This window comes from Pseudoliparis swirei, chromosome 24, assembly GCF_029220125.1.
Source record: "Pseudoliparis swirei isolate HS2019 ecotype Mariana Trench chromosome 24, NWPU_hadal_v1, whole genome shotgun sequence".
NCBI lineage: Eukaryota > Metazoa > Chordata > Actinopteri > Perciformes > Liparidae > Pseudoliparis > Pseudoliparis swirei.
In genome coordinates, this window is record NC_079411.1 from 11165749 (window position 1) to 11182996 (window position 17248).

Here is a 17248-nt window from a genome sequence, read left to right on the forward strand (position 1 = left end):
GACCAAGTATACTAAAGGGTATTAAACAAATCACTTGAATTGTCTAATTAACTCGAAACACCTGCAAGGGTTTCTGAGCCTTAGACAAACACTCAGCTGTTATAAATCTTTTTTTACTTGGTCTAGGAATGATATTAAAATTTTAGAGATAGGATATTTGAGTTTTCTTAAGCTGTAAGCCATAATCAGCAATATTAAAGAATAAAAGGCTTGCAATATTTCAGTTGATTTGTAATGAATCCAGAATGCATGACATTTTTGTTTTTCTAATTGCATTACAGAAAATAAAGAACTTCATCACAATATTCTAATTTTCTGAGACAGTCCTGTATATATATATATATATATTAATTAGTGTCTTTTTTATATATATATACACACACATCCATCTGTGTATCTAGCTATTTTAGCTATTCAATTCAATTCAGTTTATTTGTATAGCCCAATTTCACAAATTACAAATTTGTCTCGGAGTGCTTTACAATCTGTACACATAGACATCCCTGCCCCAAAACCTCACATCGGACCAGGAAAAACTCCCAAATAACCCTTCAGGGGGAAAAAAAGCCAACCTTGTTTCAGTAGTGGCGTTGCTTTTATTTTATTGTCTTTTTGCACTTTTCCTCTCTTTTCTTTTTCTTTCTTTCACGTTTGTCTTAGTTACGGTCGGACACTGGACCATAACTACTTTTTTCGATAATTCTACTGTGGCTTTTGTTCACTTTGTCGTGAGTATCGGTGAGCCTGCAGCAAAACAATGATGGGGACCGTCGCTCAGCTGATCGCGCTGTGCAGGCGAAGCTTCTGCCTGGAGACAGACCTGTGATCCCGCTGGAGCTACGAGGGCTCGCGTTGCAGATCGGGTGTCAAGCGGAGGGCTAAACGAGGAGATACAAACCCTCGGTACCGTCGATCATAACGGGAACGTGAGGTCTTTGGCGAATAAGACGGATGAGCTCGGCGTGCTGGTAATGACCGAGAGGATCTTCCGTGAGAGCAGTCTCTTGTGTTTCACTGAGACGTGGCTGCACGCGGACTATCCGGATCACAGCGCCTTTGCCCGGCTTCAGGACTGTTCGGCTGACAGAGACGCTACACAGGCGGTAAGATGAGGGGGCGGATCGCTGTTTATGTGAATGAACGGTGGTGCCACCCGGACCATGTGTGCGTGAAGGAGCGCTTCTGTAGCCCGAACATTGAACTGTTGGCCGTGGGGATGCGCCCGACTATTTGCCGAGAGAGTTCACGTCCGCCATTGTGGTTGTCGTGTACGTGCCGCCATCAGCTGACGCTGAGGAAGCTGTGGACACCATCCACTCCACTGTGTCTGCTCTGCTGAATCATCAGCCTGGAGCATTCATGGCTATCACTGGTGACTTTAACCACACCACATTGGAAAAAGCTCTGCCAACCTTCCATCAATACATAGACTGCCCAACAAGGAACAATAAAACTCTGGACTTGCTGTATGCTAATACTAAGGACGCATACAGCGCCACTGCCCTTCCCCTCGGCAGGTCTGATCATGACCTGGTCCGGCTGACACCCAGGTATGTTCCTCTGGTGAAGAGGCTGCGGTGACCACCAGGACTGTGAGGAGGTGGTCTCTGGAGCGCTCTACAGGACTGCTTCGAGTCAACGGACTGGGATGTGCTGTGGACCGCACGGGAGGACATCAACAGTATGACCGACTGCATCACGGAATACATCAAGTTCTGTGAACACACCACCATCCCATCACGGACGCTTCCCAACAACAAGCCCTGGATCACCAGGGACCTGAAGGCGCTTCTTAACATGAAGAAAGCTGCTTTCAGGTCTGGAGACAGGGATGAGCTGAGGAAAGCCCAGCGCAACCTAAAGGTGAAGCTCAGGAGGGCAAGGACTCCTACAGGAGGAAGCTGGAGGCCAAACTCCAGCTGAACAACACAAGGAGGTGTGGTCTGGCATGAAGCAGATAACTGGCTTCAAGGTGGGAGGAGACAGCCAGGGGCTCCCTGGAGAGGCCAACGAGCTGAACTGTTTTTCAATAGGTTCAGTTCACAGCCCTCCCCGTCTCCTCCACATCACACCTCCCAAACACCTCCTCCCCTCTGTCCCCCTGCTGAGCTGCACATCCACCGAGCCCTCAATAACAATGGGCTCCTCCACCTCCCCTCTCTCTGTGACGACTGACCAGGTGAGAAGACAGCTGGAGAAACTACACCAGCGCAGAGCTGAAGGTCCTGATGGCATCAGCCCCAGGGTCCTAAAGACCTCGCCACCCAGCTGTCTGGTGTCCTGCAGCGCCTCTTCAACCTCAGCCTGAGGCTGGGGAAGTCCCGTGCTGTGGAAGACGTCGTGCCTGGTCCCTGTCCCAAAGAAGTCAACACCATCTGGCCTCAACGACTACCGACCGGTCGCCTCACCTCCCATGTGATGAAGGTGCTGGAGAGGCTGGTCTTGGCCCACCTCCGGCCGCAGGTGAAATCATCGTTGGACCCTCTGCAATTTGCTTACCAGCCTCATGTGGGAGTGGACGACGCCATCATCTACCTGCTGCAACGAGCTCAGTCGCACCTGGATGGAACCGGTGTCTCTGTGAGAGTCACTTTCTTTGACTTCTCCAGTGCATTTAACACCATCCAGCCACTGCTGCTGAGTGAGAAGCTGCAGGTGGCCGGTGTGGACGCGTCCACCATCTCCTGGATCACTGACTACCTCACAGGCAGACCACAGTTTGTCAGAATGGGCCGTGTGCTGTCTGGAACGGTGGTCAGTGATGTTGGAGCCCCACAGGAACTGTTCTGTCTCCCTTCCTCTTCACCCTGTACACCAGTGACTTCCAGTACAACACGGAGTCATGCCATCTGCAGAAGTACTCTGATGATTCTGCAGTGGTCGGGTGTATTAGGATGGACGGGAGGAGGAGTACAGGGCAGTGGTGAGTGACTTTGTAAAGTGGGCGATGAGAACCACCTGCGGCTGAACGTGGCCAAGACCAGAGAGATGGTGGTGGACTTCAGGAGGAAGGCGACAGCTCCTACACCTCTGAGTGTCCTGGGAGTGGACGTGGACATGGTGGAGGAGCACAAGTACCTCTCCATCGACAGCCGACTGAACTGGAAGGCCAACATCAACGCTGTGTACAAGAAGGGGATGAGTCGACTCTTTTCCTGAGAAAGCTTGATCCTTCAACGTGCAGCAAGATGCTGGAGTTATTCTACCAGTCGGTTGTGGCCAGTGTGCTGCACTTGCCATTGTCTGCTGGGGCATCGAGCCGGTGACACCAGCCGCCTTAACAAACTGGTTAGGAAGGCTGGCTCCATCATCGGCTGCCAGCTGGAGCTCCTGGAACAGGTGGTGGAGGTCGTTGAAGAAACTGGTGTCCATATTGGACAACCCGGACCCTCTCACCACCTCTACAGGGACAGAGGAGTACTTTCTCCAGGCGTCCTCACGCCCGCTGCCACAAGGAGAGATGGAGAACATTGCTATGAGGCTCTACAACAGTTCACCTCTTGCCAGATCACCCTAACCCTTCTTATATTGTGTGGTTTATTATTTTATTCTTGTGTGTTGCTGCTACTGACTCGACAAATTTCCCCTTGGGGATTAATAAAGTATATATCTATCTATCTATCTATCTATCAAACCTGGAGGAGAGCAACAGAGGAGGATCCCTCTCCTAGGATGGACAGATGCAATAGATGTAATGTGTACAGAAGGGCAGATTTAGAGTTAAAATACATTCAATGAATATGACAGAGTGTATGAATAGTTCATAGTAGGCATATTCCACGATGGAGACCTCCACGATCCATCAGGCAGATGGCGGTGGGGAGGAGGAGTGGGCGGAGTCTCAACAGGACAGTGGCGTAGTCATAAGCAGGAATTCCACGACCCAGACGATCCATCAGGCAGATAGATCTATGCCGTCTCATCCCATGAGACGTAAAGTCAAAGGACTTCGGGAGAAAGCAGAGTTAGTAACGTGATTGAGATGAAAATTCATCGAGAGAAAAAGAGGAGATAGGTACTCAGTGCATCCTAAACGTCCCCCGGCAGCTATAAGCCTATAGCAGCATATCAAGGGGCTGGACCAGGGCAAACCTGATTCAGCCCTAACTATAAGCTCTGTCAAAGAGGAAGGTCTTGGTGACTGTGTCTGCCTCCCGGACTGAAATTGGAAGCTGGTTCCATAAATGATAACCAAAGGCTCTGGCTCCATTCTACTTTTAAGACTCTAGGAACTACAAGTAGTCGCATTTACGACAAGCTCCTTAAGATATGATGGAGCATCACCAATCAAGGCTTTGTAGGTTAAGAGAAGAATTTTAAAAGTGATTCTTGATTTTACTGGGAGCCAGTGCAGAGCAGCTAGTGCAGGAGTGATGTGATCTCTTTTCTTAGTTTTGAGAATGCAGCATTCTGGATCAACTGGAGAGACCTAAGAGATTTATTAGAGCAGCCTGCTAATAAGGAGTTGCAGTAATCCAGTCTCGAAGTAACGAACGCTATCTATCTATCTATCTATCTATCTAGCTAAACCGCAGCTCCTCCATTCTGTGATCATGAAAGTGATTTCTTCCGCTGTCCGGGCACTTCAGTGAAGCTTGTCACTAAATCGTCGCAGACTCGTCACTGCGGCCGACCCTCCGTCTGCTGGCACTTTTTGACTAGTAGTGGCACTTTTTAACTAGTAGTGGCACTTTTTGACTAGTAGTGGCATCTGCTGGCAACTGCTGGCAACTGCTGGCAACTGCTGGCAACTGCTGGCAAGTGCCGGCAAGTGCCGGCAAGTGCCGGCAAGTGTCACTGAGTGCCAGTGCTTACACTTTAGACTAACAGTGGCATCTCCTCAAAGTAGAATTTCATGGCGGTATAACAGTATGACATGGTAAAACAATAAATTATATATATATATATCTTTTTTAAAAATTATTATTTAAGAAAGGCGGGTACATTATACATTTTGTAGCGACCCTGTGAAGTGGCTGTCAATCACAGTGTGGCACCGTGCATGCTGGTCGAGGGGACGTGCCTGTGGCGGAGTAGAGGGGAGGGGTTAACCTGTCGGAAAACGGAAGTTAAGGGTGGTTGACGGGAACCGTTGTTGTTGCTGCTCGAGCTGCTAAACTCAGAGGAGCACGCTGTCTGTGTTGGTGGATGCGTGCACGCTGTCTGTGTTGGTGGATGCCTAATAAAGGGAGGATTAATAACGCCGTCCGCCTCCGTGTCATCAGTGCCATAACGTCCGAGACGTTACAATATCATGGTATATAAGTGTAATAGGTTACGAAGTGAAACGTAGTAGTAGCAAAACAATATTAAATACAGTACAGCAGTAATGTACAGCACTATCTTATTGCATATTGTAAGTAAGTGTCTACAAAAAGACTATATATATATATATATATATATATATATCCATCTGTGTATCTAGCTATTTTAGCTATCTATCTATCTATCTATCTAGCTAAACCGCAGCTCCTCCATTCTGTGATCATGAAAGTGATTTATTCCGCTGTCCGGGCACTTCAGTGAAGCTTGTCACTGAGTCGTCGCAGACTCGTCAATGCGCAGACATGCCTCAGACGCGCCTGGCCGACCCTCCGTCCGCTGGCACTTTTTGACTAGTAGTGGCACTTTTTGACTAGCTGTGGCACCTTTTAACTAGTGGCACTTTTTGACTAGCTGCGGCATCTGCTGGCAACTGCTGGCAAGTGTCACTGAGTGCCAGTGCTTAAACTTTAGACTAACAGTGGCATCTCCTCAAAGGAGAATTTCATGGAGGTATAACAGTATGACATGGTAAAAAAATTAATTATATATTTTTTATTATTAAAGAAAGGCGGGTACATTATACATATCATGGTATATAAGTGTTATATATTACGAAGTGAAACGTAGTAGTAGCAAAACAATATTCAATATAGTACAGCAGTATTGTACAGCAATATCGTATTGCATATTGTAAGTAAGTCTAAAAAAATACATTATCTATGCAAGTCTGTGGCACTTGCCACAGACTTGCCACTGAGGTGCCACTGAGGTGCCAGTGAGGTGCCAGTGAGTTGTCGCTGAGTACTGGCACCGAGCGGCACTTGCCACAGACTTGCCACTGAGGTGCCACTGAGAGGTCAAACTCCGCCCCTAGGGTAGCCTCAAGTGCACTGCTGCTGTATTGCAATCTTCAATCCCTGCATGGCAACTGTGTGCTGGCAGAAGGTCAGACTTCCAACTTGTCATGATGATGATGAGAGAAAACATCACATGACTGCACTGGTTTCATAATCATGCAGCACTGTGGAGACTAAACCCTGCTTGTATTTATTTATTTGGAAAATGCGCTCACTTAAATGTCAAACAACAGAACAGAATACAGTTTTATATTTAAATTTGAAGTGAAATACTAAAAGTATTTAATAGACATAACTATCATAAAATCTGTGGAGACGGAAGTTGTCCTGCTTTAATCCTCTTGTGTATTTTTGCCACACTGCGGCATATCACACATTATATTAAGCATTAATTTCCCTCAAATAGTAATATGATTATACTAACTATCATTTCATTATCTGCAATTGCCATGCGGAAGTAAATTGGACATTGATCATGAAACAGGTGGAGGGCCTGGGAGGGGACAGTCTGATCAGATTTTAAGTGGAGACAATTCAAGCCCCAAGCAGCACAAATAACATTCCGTTTTATAGTGTGTGTGTATCTACTTGCAAAAATATTATGTCGGTTATACACTGTGACTGCAACATGCTCACAGTTTACTATTATGTTTACACAGATCCTGATATATTCAATGCATTATATTGAACTAATAGATGAGAAAAGTGTGGACCATGTGCAGTATTTTGGGAGACACAGTCTGACTGTATATAGCTTTTCTCTGATCCTATCTTCGCTCCAAAAATAGCACTGAAACCTCCCTTGAGACACATGAAGTGTTTTGATATTATTTATTTTAAGCTTCATATTTTACCCTTTGAATGTTGCACAGCTGAACTCTGTTCAGATGAGCTATCAAACTTAACTGTTCTTTGGTTTATTTTTGGAGTTGTTTGCATCTGTTTGGTTCTTTCTTTTTTGTAATGGTATGTAAGAGAGTGTAATAGTTCAGCCAAAAGTTACTTAGATAGACTCCCAACTATAAATCAGTGACCTAATGGACAATTAGAGTTCATACAGTTTTAATTAAGTCAGTAATATTATTGTCATTAGATTTTTAGACTTTTATCACACAAAAACGTGCCCTAATTTAAAGCTTTTATTTTTAAAAAGGATTGACATGTTCAGGTCTGTGTTAGATCCTGAACCTAATGACACTTACCATTGCTGCAATACCAGTTGTAATATATGGAAAAATTCAAAAAATGAAAAGTTCCTGTATTAATTAATTTAAAGTAATACAAATGAAAACTTCTCATGACAATATTGAATTGACTAATTTAGATCCTCTGACCCACAACACATTCTATGTGAATAGAAATGCAAGGTATTTAGATTGTTGTGGTTTTGGAAAAATGATAGTTATGCATGAAGTTTGCTCATGAGGTCCTACTTCGGCCTTGAATTTAATTTGAGTTTTCTCTCCTGTATCTCCCCCTCTCTGAAGTTGTTAATTGTATGTGCAGTTAGATTCAAAGGAATAGAAACGACACATATCATATCGAGCATGTATGAAGACAATACACTTAAACTGTAGAAGTAAAAACATTCAGCTTGAATGTTTTAGCTCACTTCTTTAGAAACACCAAAATATCATTCACAGACATTCAGTGTGTTTTGCATTCATACACAGTATTGCTTTTGGAGGTTGAGATGCTATAAAGTTACACATTTATAGTACATCTGTGACAAGAAATAATACAGAACAAACATTTACATTTTCTCTCACTCCAAACAAGGCTGGCCAGACTATATCCATCTTGTACAATTATAACATGTATTTGTGTATAACGTCCCTGTTTTTGAGTCCATTAATTTATTTAATCTGTTAGTCAAATTTGTTCTTCTTTTTTTAAGTCAACAATAAATCACAGCTATAAAACAGAAGTTTTACTATTGTTTTATTTCTACAGATCATAGTAGATTTTGTTTGATTTATTTAAATTATACCTTTCTATTAATGGTTTCAACATTTGCTTCCTCTTACATGATTTTAAGATATATTTATCATATATAGGATAAATAAATAGGAAATTAGTATGTTATAATAATTTGTGAATTTGTATTAATAGCATTCTTTACAATAGATTTAAATGAAATATTGCTTACTTTTAACAATAACTCAATATAACTCACTGTATGTTCCAATTGGGTGGCATCAATAAATAAGTTGGATTCTTTATTTACATTACATTATCATCAATTCAACTGAACATGTATAACATTTACATTTTGCTGTCGTATCAATGGAAACTCTTCTTGAGTTATGCTATTTCCATGATTTTCTTTGAATACAGTTTAAGTGTACACCAAACACACTAGTCAACAAATACATGAAACACCTTCTGTCCACTAAATGGGACTAATCCAAAATATTGTTAAGTAATTGTGACTACTGCTGAATGGGGTATTTTGCCTTCATCAGAGGTGGGCCAAAATACTATAGCTGTGGCCAGACCTACATACAGTTAGGCCATCTACAGGTCATCAGACTCGGGACTTTGATGGGCTCCAGGGTGACAGTGGGTAGGATCAGATGGGTGCTCAGTTATCCACCCTTGGGCCATCCTATTAAAGGTGGGTCGCTTGTCTCCCGGATCCTGCAGTTCTAGGTACCTGGGCGGGTTCAGGTCCACCTCAGGAGCTTGAACGTGATTCCTCTTGGAGCTTTGTCAAAGCCACCAAAAGGAGTGGCAACCCTGTAATTGACATCACGTGTGAATGGTTCCTCATTGTTGTGCCACTTGACTAATTGTCTAAAATGAGCTCACACTGTAGTTTTCTCACCGGTTAAAGCTTTGTACTCAGGAAGGTCTGGTCGTGGGTCAGGTCCTGACATGGTCAGTTTGAGGGATCCGGCAAGGTCGGGGTTACTGAGGATTGCCTGATCCCACGGGGAGTGGTAGGAATTGGGCATAGTTGTGGCTGTTACCTTCTCTGCAGTCATGTCTGTCAAGGAGCAAACAAAAACGATGAGATTGTTGCAACATTGCAGCAGAAATATCTGATTTGCAGTTCACGGGTTAATGTTGAGCTGTTTTCTTCAGCCTCATTGGGGCAGGCTAAAGTTTTAGAATGGATTATGAATAGAGATTGTCCTTAGGGAACTTATGGGCAGACTGAGTTGCGTCATAGAGATCTGAGGCCTTAAAATAGCACATAGTTGAAGTGTGCACTCATCATATAATGTGTCAACTTGGGATGAGGGCATTTTTGGAATAAGCACTGGACTCTGTCGGCTTATTAAAATATAATACGGTTTTAAAATGCATTTAAAGTTGCTCATGTTGGAATATGAATCATGGTACCAAACAATTTAACCGGAGTTAATGCCATTAAACAAGACCTGCAGTTATGACTGTATGATACAAGTTGTCATTATCATGACAGGGTTACATAATCAGTCACTGTTGTTTGACTGTTTAGTATATGGAGTATTCCTTTTTTTACAGTTTGATAGTGGAAGAAATGTGTGATTTAAATTAGGAATGGTTTCCAAAGACTAAATATGATGTTAAAGTATGCATTTTATTTGAATAATTACCTGAAATAGTGATTTCTGGATTAACAGTATTTCCATCGGCTGGTGCGTCCACTTTAATTTCCACATTGTGTGTATGAGTTAAAATATCATTCTGCAAAACACAATTAAAAAGTTTAGTTCATGTATTGGTTATCAATTGAGCAACACATGTAAAGTTGGCCCGTCTACAGCTGCCCTTGTCTCCCATGCACTCAGATACTTACACACACACACACACACACACACACACACACACACTCGCACACTTATAAGTACAGTGTGTGCGCACACACATAATGATAAAAAGGGGCAGCTCCTCAGCAAAGGGCCTGAGCAGCTCTAAGATGATTTGGCTGGACAATGTACTGTACAGTAAATTACACTTGTCTTTGATTATCATCCATGCTTTGGAACACTTTTTTTTAAGAGCATATTTCCTGATAAATGTAGCTTTCATTTAACACCTTTTAATGCAAACGGCACTAATACCAGAACTCCAGAGTGCATTCAAACATATATGAAGTGGCTGAATAACAAATATAAGTGAACTCACATTCAGCTGTGTGTTTGCCTCATTTTGTATACTTTCAAATGTATATTTTTCAGATCTCCTCTGGCGCATTTTGAAAAGCCGGGAACCTCTGTTGGAAAGCAATGATAACTCTTCCAACATAATGTCTTGAGGAATGCTGTGCTTCTTTCCAAGATCCATTACGTCCCCTGTAGAGATATAAATGATGTACATAAAGATGAAGATAAAGAGGAAGAAAAAAAACCTGCATAATGTTCAGATTTAGTAGACAAATATTCATCAATCAATCAGTGTATTAATTATTTCATATTAAGTAATGGTGAGCGAACAATATTTTCAAAAACTAAAACACATACGTAGTTAAGGTGCATTTTGTGAAGAGGATAACCAAGCACAAATGTTTGTATATTATGTTATTAGATTGCCAATTTCTAGGGAAATGTGGGCAATTGTCTCGGGGGTCCTAAAGTCTTATGGTATGGGAATCAATTTATCATTATAATTGCACATTTGTTTGGCAATAACCACAACAAAAGCACAATATAGACTTAAATGGTGAATGCCTTTGTTGTAATCCCTACACTCTTTTGTAGAAAAAAATATTGTTTTAATACCATATAAATTGATTGATTGCATATAATCTAACTATCACAATCTAACTTGGGAAGGTTCTGATTTTTAGAGCTGGTTTAATAGCTGGACCATGGTGGACACACAATATAAATATACCCTGATATCATTTTGTCAGATAGAAAGGTTTGGGGGAGTGGTCCATAAATTACATTAAGGTGTCACACAATTTAATACTTTCCATTCTGTAAGCCCCGCCATGGAAAATGAGTTGTACTTAGTTTTGATGGACATGATGCTTCATCGCTGCCACAACAGTCGGTATGTACCCCAGCTGTCACAAAGCTTCACTTTATCCCAACGGCTACACACAGTTGTCCTCACTTCTTCCTCCTCTCCAGAAATAGACTTTTGAAAAGGACAACGACAAAGGATTAGTTGCCATAGGTAGTAAATCATCCCATTATTTTATATGACCAATGCTGGAGTCTAGCCCTGATCAGATTTTAAGTGGAGACAATTCAAGCCCCAAGCAGCACAAATAACATTCAGTTTTATAGTGTGTGTGTATCTACTTGCAAAAATATTATGTCGGTTATACACTGTGACTGCAACATGCTCACAGTTTACTATTATGTTTACACAGATCCTGATATATTCAATGCATTATATTGAACTAATAGATGAGAAAAGTGTGGACCATGTGCAGTATTTTGGGAGACACAGTCTGACTGTATATAGCTTTTCTCTGATCCTATCTTCGCTCCAAAAATAGCACTGAAACCTCCCTTGAGACACATGAAGTGTTTTTGATATTATTTATTTTAAGCTTCATATTTTACCCTTTGAATGTTGCACAGCTGAACTCTGTTCAGATGAGCTATCAAACTTAACTGTTCTTTGGTTTATTTTTGGAGTTGTTTTGCATCTGTTTGGTTCTTTCTTTTTTTGTAATGGTATGTAAGAGAGTGTAATAGTTCAGCCAAAAGTTACTTAGATAGACTCCCAACTATAAATCAGTGACCTAATGGACAATTAGAGTTCATACAGTTTTAATTAAGTCAGTAATATTATTGTCATTAGATTTTTAGACTTTTATCACACAAAAACGTGCCCTAATTTAAAGCTTTTATTTTAAAAAGGATTGACATGTTCAGGTCTGTGTTAGATCCTGAACCTAATGACACTTACCATTGCTGCAATACCAGTTGTAATATATGGAAAAATTCAAAAAATGAAAAGTTCCTGTATTAATTAATTTAAAGTAATACAAATGAAAACTTCTCATGACAATATTGAATTGACTAATTTAGATCCTCTGACCCACAACACATTCTATGTGAATAGAAATGCAAGGTATTTAGATTGTTGTGGTTTTGGAAAAATGATAGTTATGCATGAAGTTTGCTCATGAGGTCCTACTTCGGCCTTGAATTTAATTTGAGTTTTCTCTCCTGTATCTCCCCCTCTCTGAAGTTGTTAATTGTATGTGCAGTTAGATTCAAAGGAATAGAAACGACACATATCATATCGAGCATGTATGAAGACAATACACTTAAACTGTAGAAGTAAAAACATTCAGCTTGAATGTTTTAGCTCACTTCTTTAGAAACACCAAAATATCATTCACAGACATTCAGTGTGTTTTGCATTCATACACAGTATTGCTTTTGGAGGTTGAGATGCTATAAAGTTACACATTTATAGTACATCTGTGACAAGAAATAATACAGAACAAACATTTACATTTTCTCTCACTCCAAACAAGGCTGGCCAGACTATATCCATCTTGTACAATTATAACATGTATTTGTGTATAACGTCCCTGTTTTTGAGTCCATTAATTTATTTAATCTGTTAGTCAAATTTGTTCTTCTTTTTAAGTCAACAATAAATCACAGCTATAAAACAGAAGTTTTACTATTGTTTTATTTCTACAGATCATAGTAGATTTTGTTTGATTTATTTAAATTATACCTTTCTATTAATGGTTTCAACATTTGCTTCCTCTTACATGATTTTAAGATATATTTATCATATATAGGATAAATAAATAGGAAATTAGTATGTTATAATAATTTGTGAATTTGTATTAATAGCATTCTTTACAATAGATTTAAATGAAATATTGCTTACTTTTAACAATAACTCAATATAACTCACTGTATGTTCCAATTGGGTGGCATCAATAAATAAGTTGGATTCTTTATTTACATTACATTATCATCAATTCAACTGAACATGTATAACATTTACATTTTTGCTGTCCGTATCAATGGAAACTCTTCTTGAGTTATGCTATTTCCATGATTTTCTTTGAATACAGTTTAAGTGTACACCAAACACACTAGTCAACAAATACATGAAACACCTTCTGTCCACTAAATGGGACTAATCCAAAATATTGTTAAGTAATTGTGACTATGCTGAATGGGGTATTTTGCCTTCATCAGAGGTGGGCCAAAATACTATAGCTGTGGCCAGACTACATACAGTTAGGCCATCTACAGGTCATCAGACTCGGGGACTTTGATGGGCTCCAGGGTGACAGTGGGTAGGATCAGATGGGTGCTCTCAGTTATCCACCCTTGGGCCATCCTATTAAAGGTGGGTCGCTTGTCTCCCGGATCCTGCAGTTCTAGGTACCTGGGCGGGTTCAGGTCCACCTCAGGGAGCTTGAACGTGATTCCTCTTGGAGCTTTGTCAAAGCCACCAAAAGGAGTGGCAACCCTGTAATTGACATCACGTGTGAATGGTTCCTCATTGTTGTGCCACTTGACTAATTGTCTAAAATGAGCTCACACTGTAGTTTTCTCACCGGTTAAAGCTTTTGTACTCAGGAAGGTCTGGTCGTGGGTCAGGTCCTGACATGGTCAGTTTGAGGGATCCGGCAAGGTCGGGGTTACTGAGGATTGCCTGATCCCACGGGGAGTGGTAGGAATTGGGCATAGTTGTGGCTGTTACCTTCTCTGCAGTCATGTCTGTCAAGGAGCAAACAAAAACGATGAGATTGTTGCAACATTGCAGCAGAAATATCTGATTTGCAGTTCACGGGTTAATGTTGAGCTGTTTTCTTCAGCCTCATTGGGGCAGGCTAAAGTTTTAGAATGGATTATGAATAGAGATTGTCCTTAGGGAACTTATGGGCAGACTGAGTTGTACGTCATAGAGATCTGAGGCCTTAAAATAGCACATAGTTGAAGTGTGCACTCATCATATAATGTGTCAACTTGGGATGAGGGCATTTTGGAATAAGCACTGGACTCTGTCGGCTTATTAAAATATAATACGGTTTTAAAAATGCATTTAAAGTTGCTCATGTTGGAATATGAATCATGGTACCAAACAATTTAACCGGAGTTAATGCCATTAAACAAGACCTGCAGTTATGACTGTATGATACAAGTTGTCATTATCATGACAGGGTTACATAATCAGTCACTGTTGTTTGACTGTTTAGTATATGGAGTATTCCTTTTTTTACAGTTTGATAGTGGAAGAAATGTGTGATTTAAATTAGGAATGGTTTCCAAAGACTAAATATGATGTTAAAGTATGCATTTTATTTGAATAATTACCTGAAATAGTGATTTCTGGATTAACAGTATTTCCATCGGCTGGTGCGTCCACTTTAATTTCCACATTGTGTGTATGAGTTAAAATATCATTCTGCAAAACACAATTAAAAAGTTTAGTTCATGTATTGGTTATCAATTGAGCAACACATGTAAAGTTGGCCCGTCTACAGCTGCCCTTGTCTCCCATGCACTCAGATACTTACACACACACACTCGCACACTTATAAGTACAGTGTGTGCGCACACACATAATGATAAAAAGGGGAGCAGCTCCTCAGCAAAGGGCCTGAGCAGCTCTAAGATGATTTGGCTGGACAATGTACTGTACAGTAAATTACACTTGTCTTTGATTATCATCCATGCTTTGGAACACTTTTTTTTAAGAGCATATTTCCTGATAAATGTAGCTTTCATTTAACACCTTTTAATGCAAACGGCACTAATACCAGAACTCCAGAGTGCATTCAAACATATATGAAGTGGCTGAATAACAAATATAAGTGAACTCACATTCAGCTGTGTGTTTGCCTCATTTTGTATACTTTCAAATGTATATTTTTCAGATCTCCTCTGGCGCATTTTGAAAAGCCGGGAACCTCTGTTGGAAAGCAATGATAACTCTTCCAACATAATGTCTTGAGGAATGCTGTGCTTCTTTCCAAGATCCATTACGTCCCCTGTAGAGATATAAATGATGTACATAAAGATGAAGATAAAGAGGAAGAAAAAAAACCTGCATAATGTTCAGATTTAGTAGACAAATATTCATCAATCAATCAGTGTATTAATTATTTCATATTAAGTAATGGTGAGCGAACAATATTTTCAAAAACTAAAACACATACGTAGTTAAGGTGCATTTTGTGAAGAGGATAACCAAGCACAAATGTTTGTATATTATGTTATTAGATTGCCAATTTCTAGGGAAATGTGGGCAATTGTCTCGGGGGTCCTAAAGTCTTATGGTATGGGAATCAATTTATCATTATAATTGCACATTTGTTTGGCAATAACCACAACAAAAGCACAATATAGACTTAAATGGTGAATGCCTTTGTTGTAATCCCTACACTCTTTTGTAGAAAAAAATATTGTTTTAATACCATATAAATTGATTGATTGCATATAATCTAACTATCACAATCTAACTTGGGAAGGTTCTGATTTTTAGAGCTGGTTTAATAGCTGGACCATGGTGGACACACAATATAAATATACCCTGATATCATTTTGTCAGATAGAAAGGTTTGGGGGAGTGGTCCATAAATTACATTAAGGTGTCACACAATTTAATACTTTCCATTCTGTAAGCCCCGCCATGGAAAATGAGTTGTACTTAGTTTTGGATGGACATGATGCTTCATCGTCTGCCACAACAGTCGGTATGTACCCCAGCTGTCACAAAGCTTCACTTTATCCCAACGGCTACACACAGTTGTCCCTCACTTCTTCCCTCCCCTCTCCAGAAATAGACTTTTGAAAAGGACAACGACAAAGGATTAGTTGCCATAGGTAGTAAATCATCCCATTATTTTATATGACCAATGCTGGAGTCTAGCCCTGACAGTTTTAACCTAGATCCCAATAGATATTATCTTGCAGCAGTGTGTTTGTCCGGTAATCCTCAGCTCTAACATCCTACCATTGGTACCGTGGACCTCTCGGCAAATAGCTGCTGCACACTTCTTCCTCTCTCCGGTTGGCATTGTACAGAATTGTGACATTGTGGCTTTTGCAAGTTTGGCAAAATTCAGGAGTACTGAAAACACATACAGGACACAGGATGTAGTTGTTCTGCCCTCGTCACAAAGTTGTAAATTTTTTAGTCTATAAATGTCTATAAAGTATACTTCTCATTTGCTGTCAACATTTTTTGGAAATTCAAGAAGATTTATAAGGCACCAGTTAAAGAGATCTCCCATATCAGTGTTTGTTATGTTATTCAAATCTCTCTGTCGAAGTTAAATTTAACAGATTACAATGTATTGCATAACCGCAAAGCCCCATTGTACTTGCATCGGTACCACACATATCATTCTTAAATCTGGCCTCGTCACTGGACTGGAGTGGGTGTGTGAGCAAATGTTAGTCGTATCTCCCTGTGTAAAGGTCAAGGGTGACTATTGTGTCCTAAATTTAAATAAAACAATAAATATCCAATATAACTTTTGTGCATTTGCAGTGTCCGTTCCAATCACATAGTTTTAGCTTTGCTATGTTGCCTAAAACAGAAAATAATGCTAGATACAACAATACATATTACATGTTCAGTACTCAATTCTCCCCACCTGCTGAATTGACAGCTATCATTTCCGACAGAGAGAGCACAGCGATATAATTCTAAAGATATCAAATATAATTGATAATGTCAAATGTTGTGTTTCCATCAAATAAAGACTTCTATAGTTCATAGAAAATCATAGCCACATTTTATTTAATCTCAAAACAGTGACTTTCTTGAATATTCTATATAATTTGAAAAAATATTCACAAAATATACCCTGACGACGCTTATCCGTACCTGTGATGGTATCCCTAAGGTGCAACCTGTATCCTTGAAGGGGAGACACGGAGGCTCAGGGGTCAACCTATAGCAGTTTGATCTTCCCTGATCTTCTCACTCACGGACACTAAAGCTAAACTGTGACTGTGTCTCTGTGTCTGTTGTGAATGGAATGCAGCTTACATCAATCGGCTAAATTTAACCTGCCAAACACTCAAAACCACTCTCAAACACCATGGGGCAAGGATAGCTACCAGAGCGAGAGAGAGAGAGGATGGACAACACCCACATGCCCACTGATGTTCCTTGAGGCAAGGATTCCCCTGCAGAGACGCATTTCCTTCCTTGAATTGAGTCAGCATGTTCCCATGATGGATGTA

General features: G+C 40.5%; 2 protein-coding genes across 3 annotated transcripts; both read right to left on the reverse strand.

The window, feature by feature from the left end:
• Window positions 1-8784: 8784 nt before the first annotated feature.
• On the reverse strand, window positions 8785-11039 carry LOC130190370 (myozenin-2-like). The gene is made up of 4 exons (XM_056409753.1): window positions 10239-11039; window positions 9707-9797; window positions 8950-9111; window positions 8785-8861 (listed from the first exon to the last, which is right to left on the reverse strand). Exons 1-4 carry the CDS (start codon window positions 10428-10430, stop codon window positions 8800-8802), a joined length of 507 nt encoding a protein of 168 aa, XP_056265728.1. The 5' UTR covers window positions 10431-11039; the 3' UTR covers window positions 8785-8799.
• Window positions 11040-12312: 1273 nt separating this feature from the next.
• On the reverse strand, window positions 12313-17031 carry LOC130190739 (myozenin-2-like). Of its 2 annotated transcripts, XM_056410304.1 has the most exons (6): window positions 16887-17031; window positions 16008-16124; window positions 14876-15042; window positions 14366-14456; window positions 13606-13768; window positions 12313-13517 (listed from the first exon to the last, which is right to left on the reverse strand). In XM_056410304.1, exons 2-6 carry the CDS (start codon window positions 16087-16089, stop codon window positions 13292-13294), a joined length of 729 nt encoding a protein of 242 aa, XP_056266279.1. In that variant the 5' UTR covers window positions 16090-16124; window positions 16887-17031; the 3' UTR covers window positions 12313-13291. The 2 variants fall into 2 exon arrangements, with proteins under 2 accessions (XP_056266279.1, XP_056266280.1); XM_056410305.1 differs by lacking the exon at window positions 16008-16124 and having other exon boundaries at window positions 16887-17027.
• Window positions 17032-17248: the final 217 nt, after the last annotated feature.

What these genes read in the sequence shown, in the direction of transcription:
- LOC130190370 (XM_056409753.1), bottom strand. Translation starts at nt 10,430, where the DNA reads ATGTACATCATTTATATCTCTACAGGGGACGTAATGGATCTTGGAAAG. An exon ending in AGGCAAACACACAGCTGAAT is followed by an intron (nt 9,798 to 10,238) that starts GTGAGTTCACTT and finishes TGTGTTTTGCAG; the next exon opens with AATGATATTTTAACTCATAC. An exon ending in TCCAGAAATCACTATTTCAG is followed by an intron (nt 9,112 to 9,706) that starts GTAATTATTCAA and finishes GCTCCTTGACAG; the next exon opens with ACATGACTGCAGAGAAGGTA.
- LOC130190739 (XM_056410304.1), bottom strand. Translation starts at nt 16,089, where the DNA reads ATGTCACAATTCTGTACAATGCCAACCGGAGAGAGGAAGAAGTGTGCA. An exon ending in AGGCAAACACACAGCTGAAT is followed by an intron (nt 14,457 to 14,875) that starts GTGAGTTCACTT and finishes TGTGTTTTGCAG; the next exon opens with AATGATATTTTAACTCATAC. An exon ending in GAGTACAAAAGCTTTAACCG is followed by an intron (nt 13,518 to 13,605) that starts GTGAGAAAACTA and finishes TGTCAATTACAG; the next exon opens with GGTTGCCACTCCTTTTGGTG.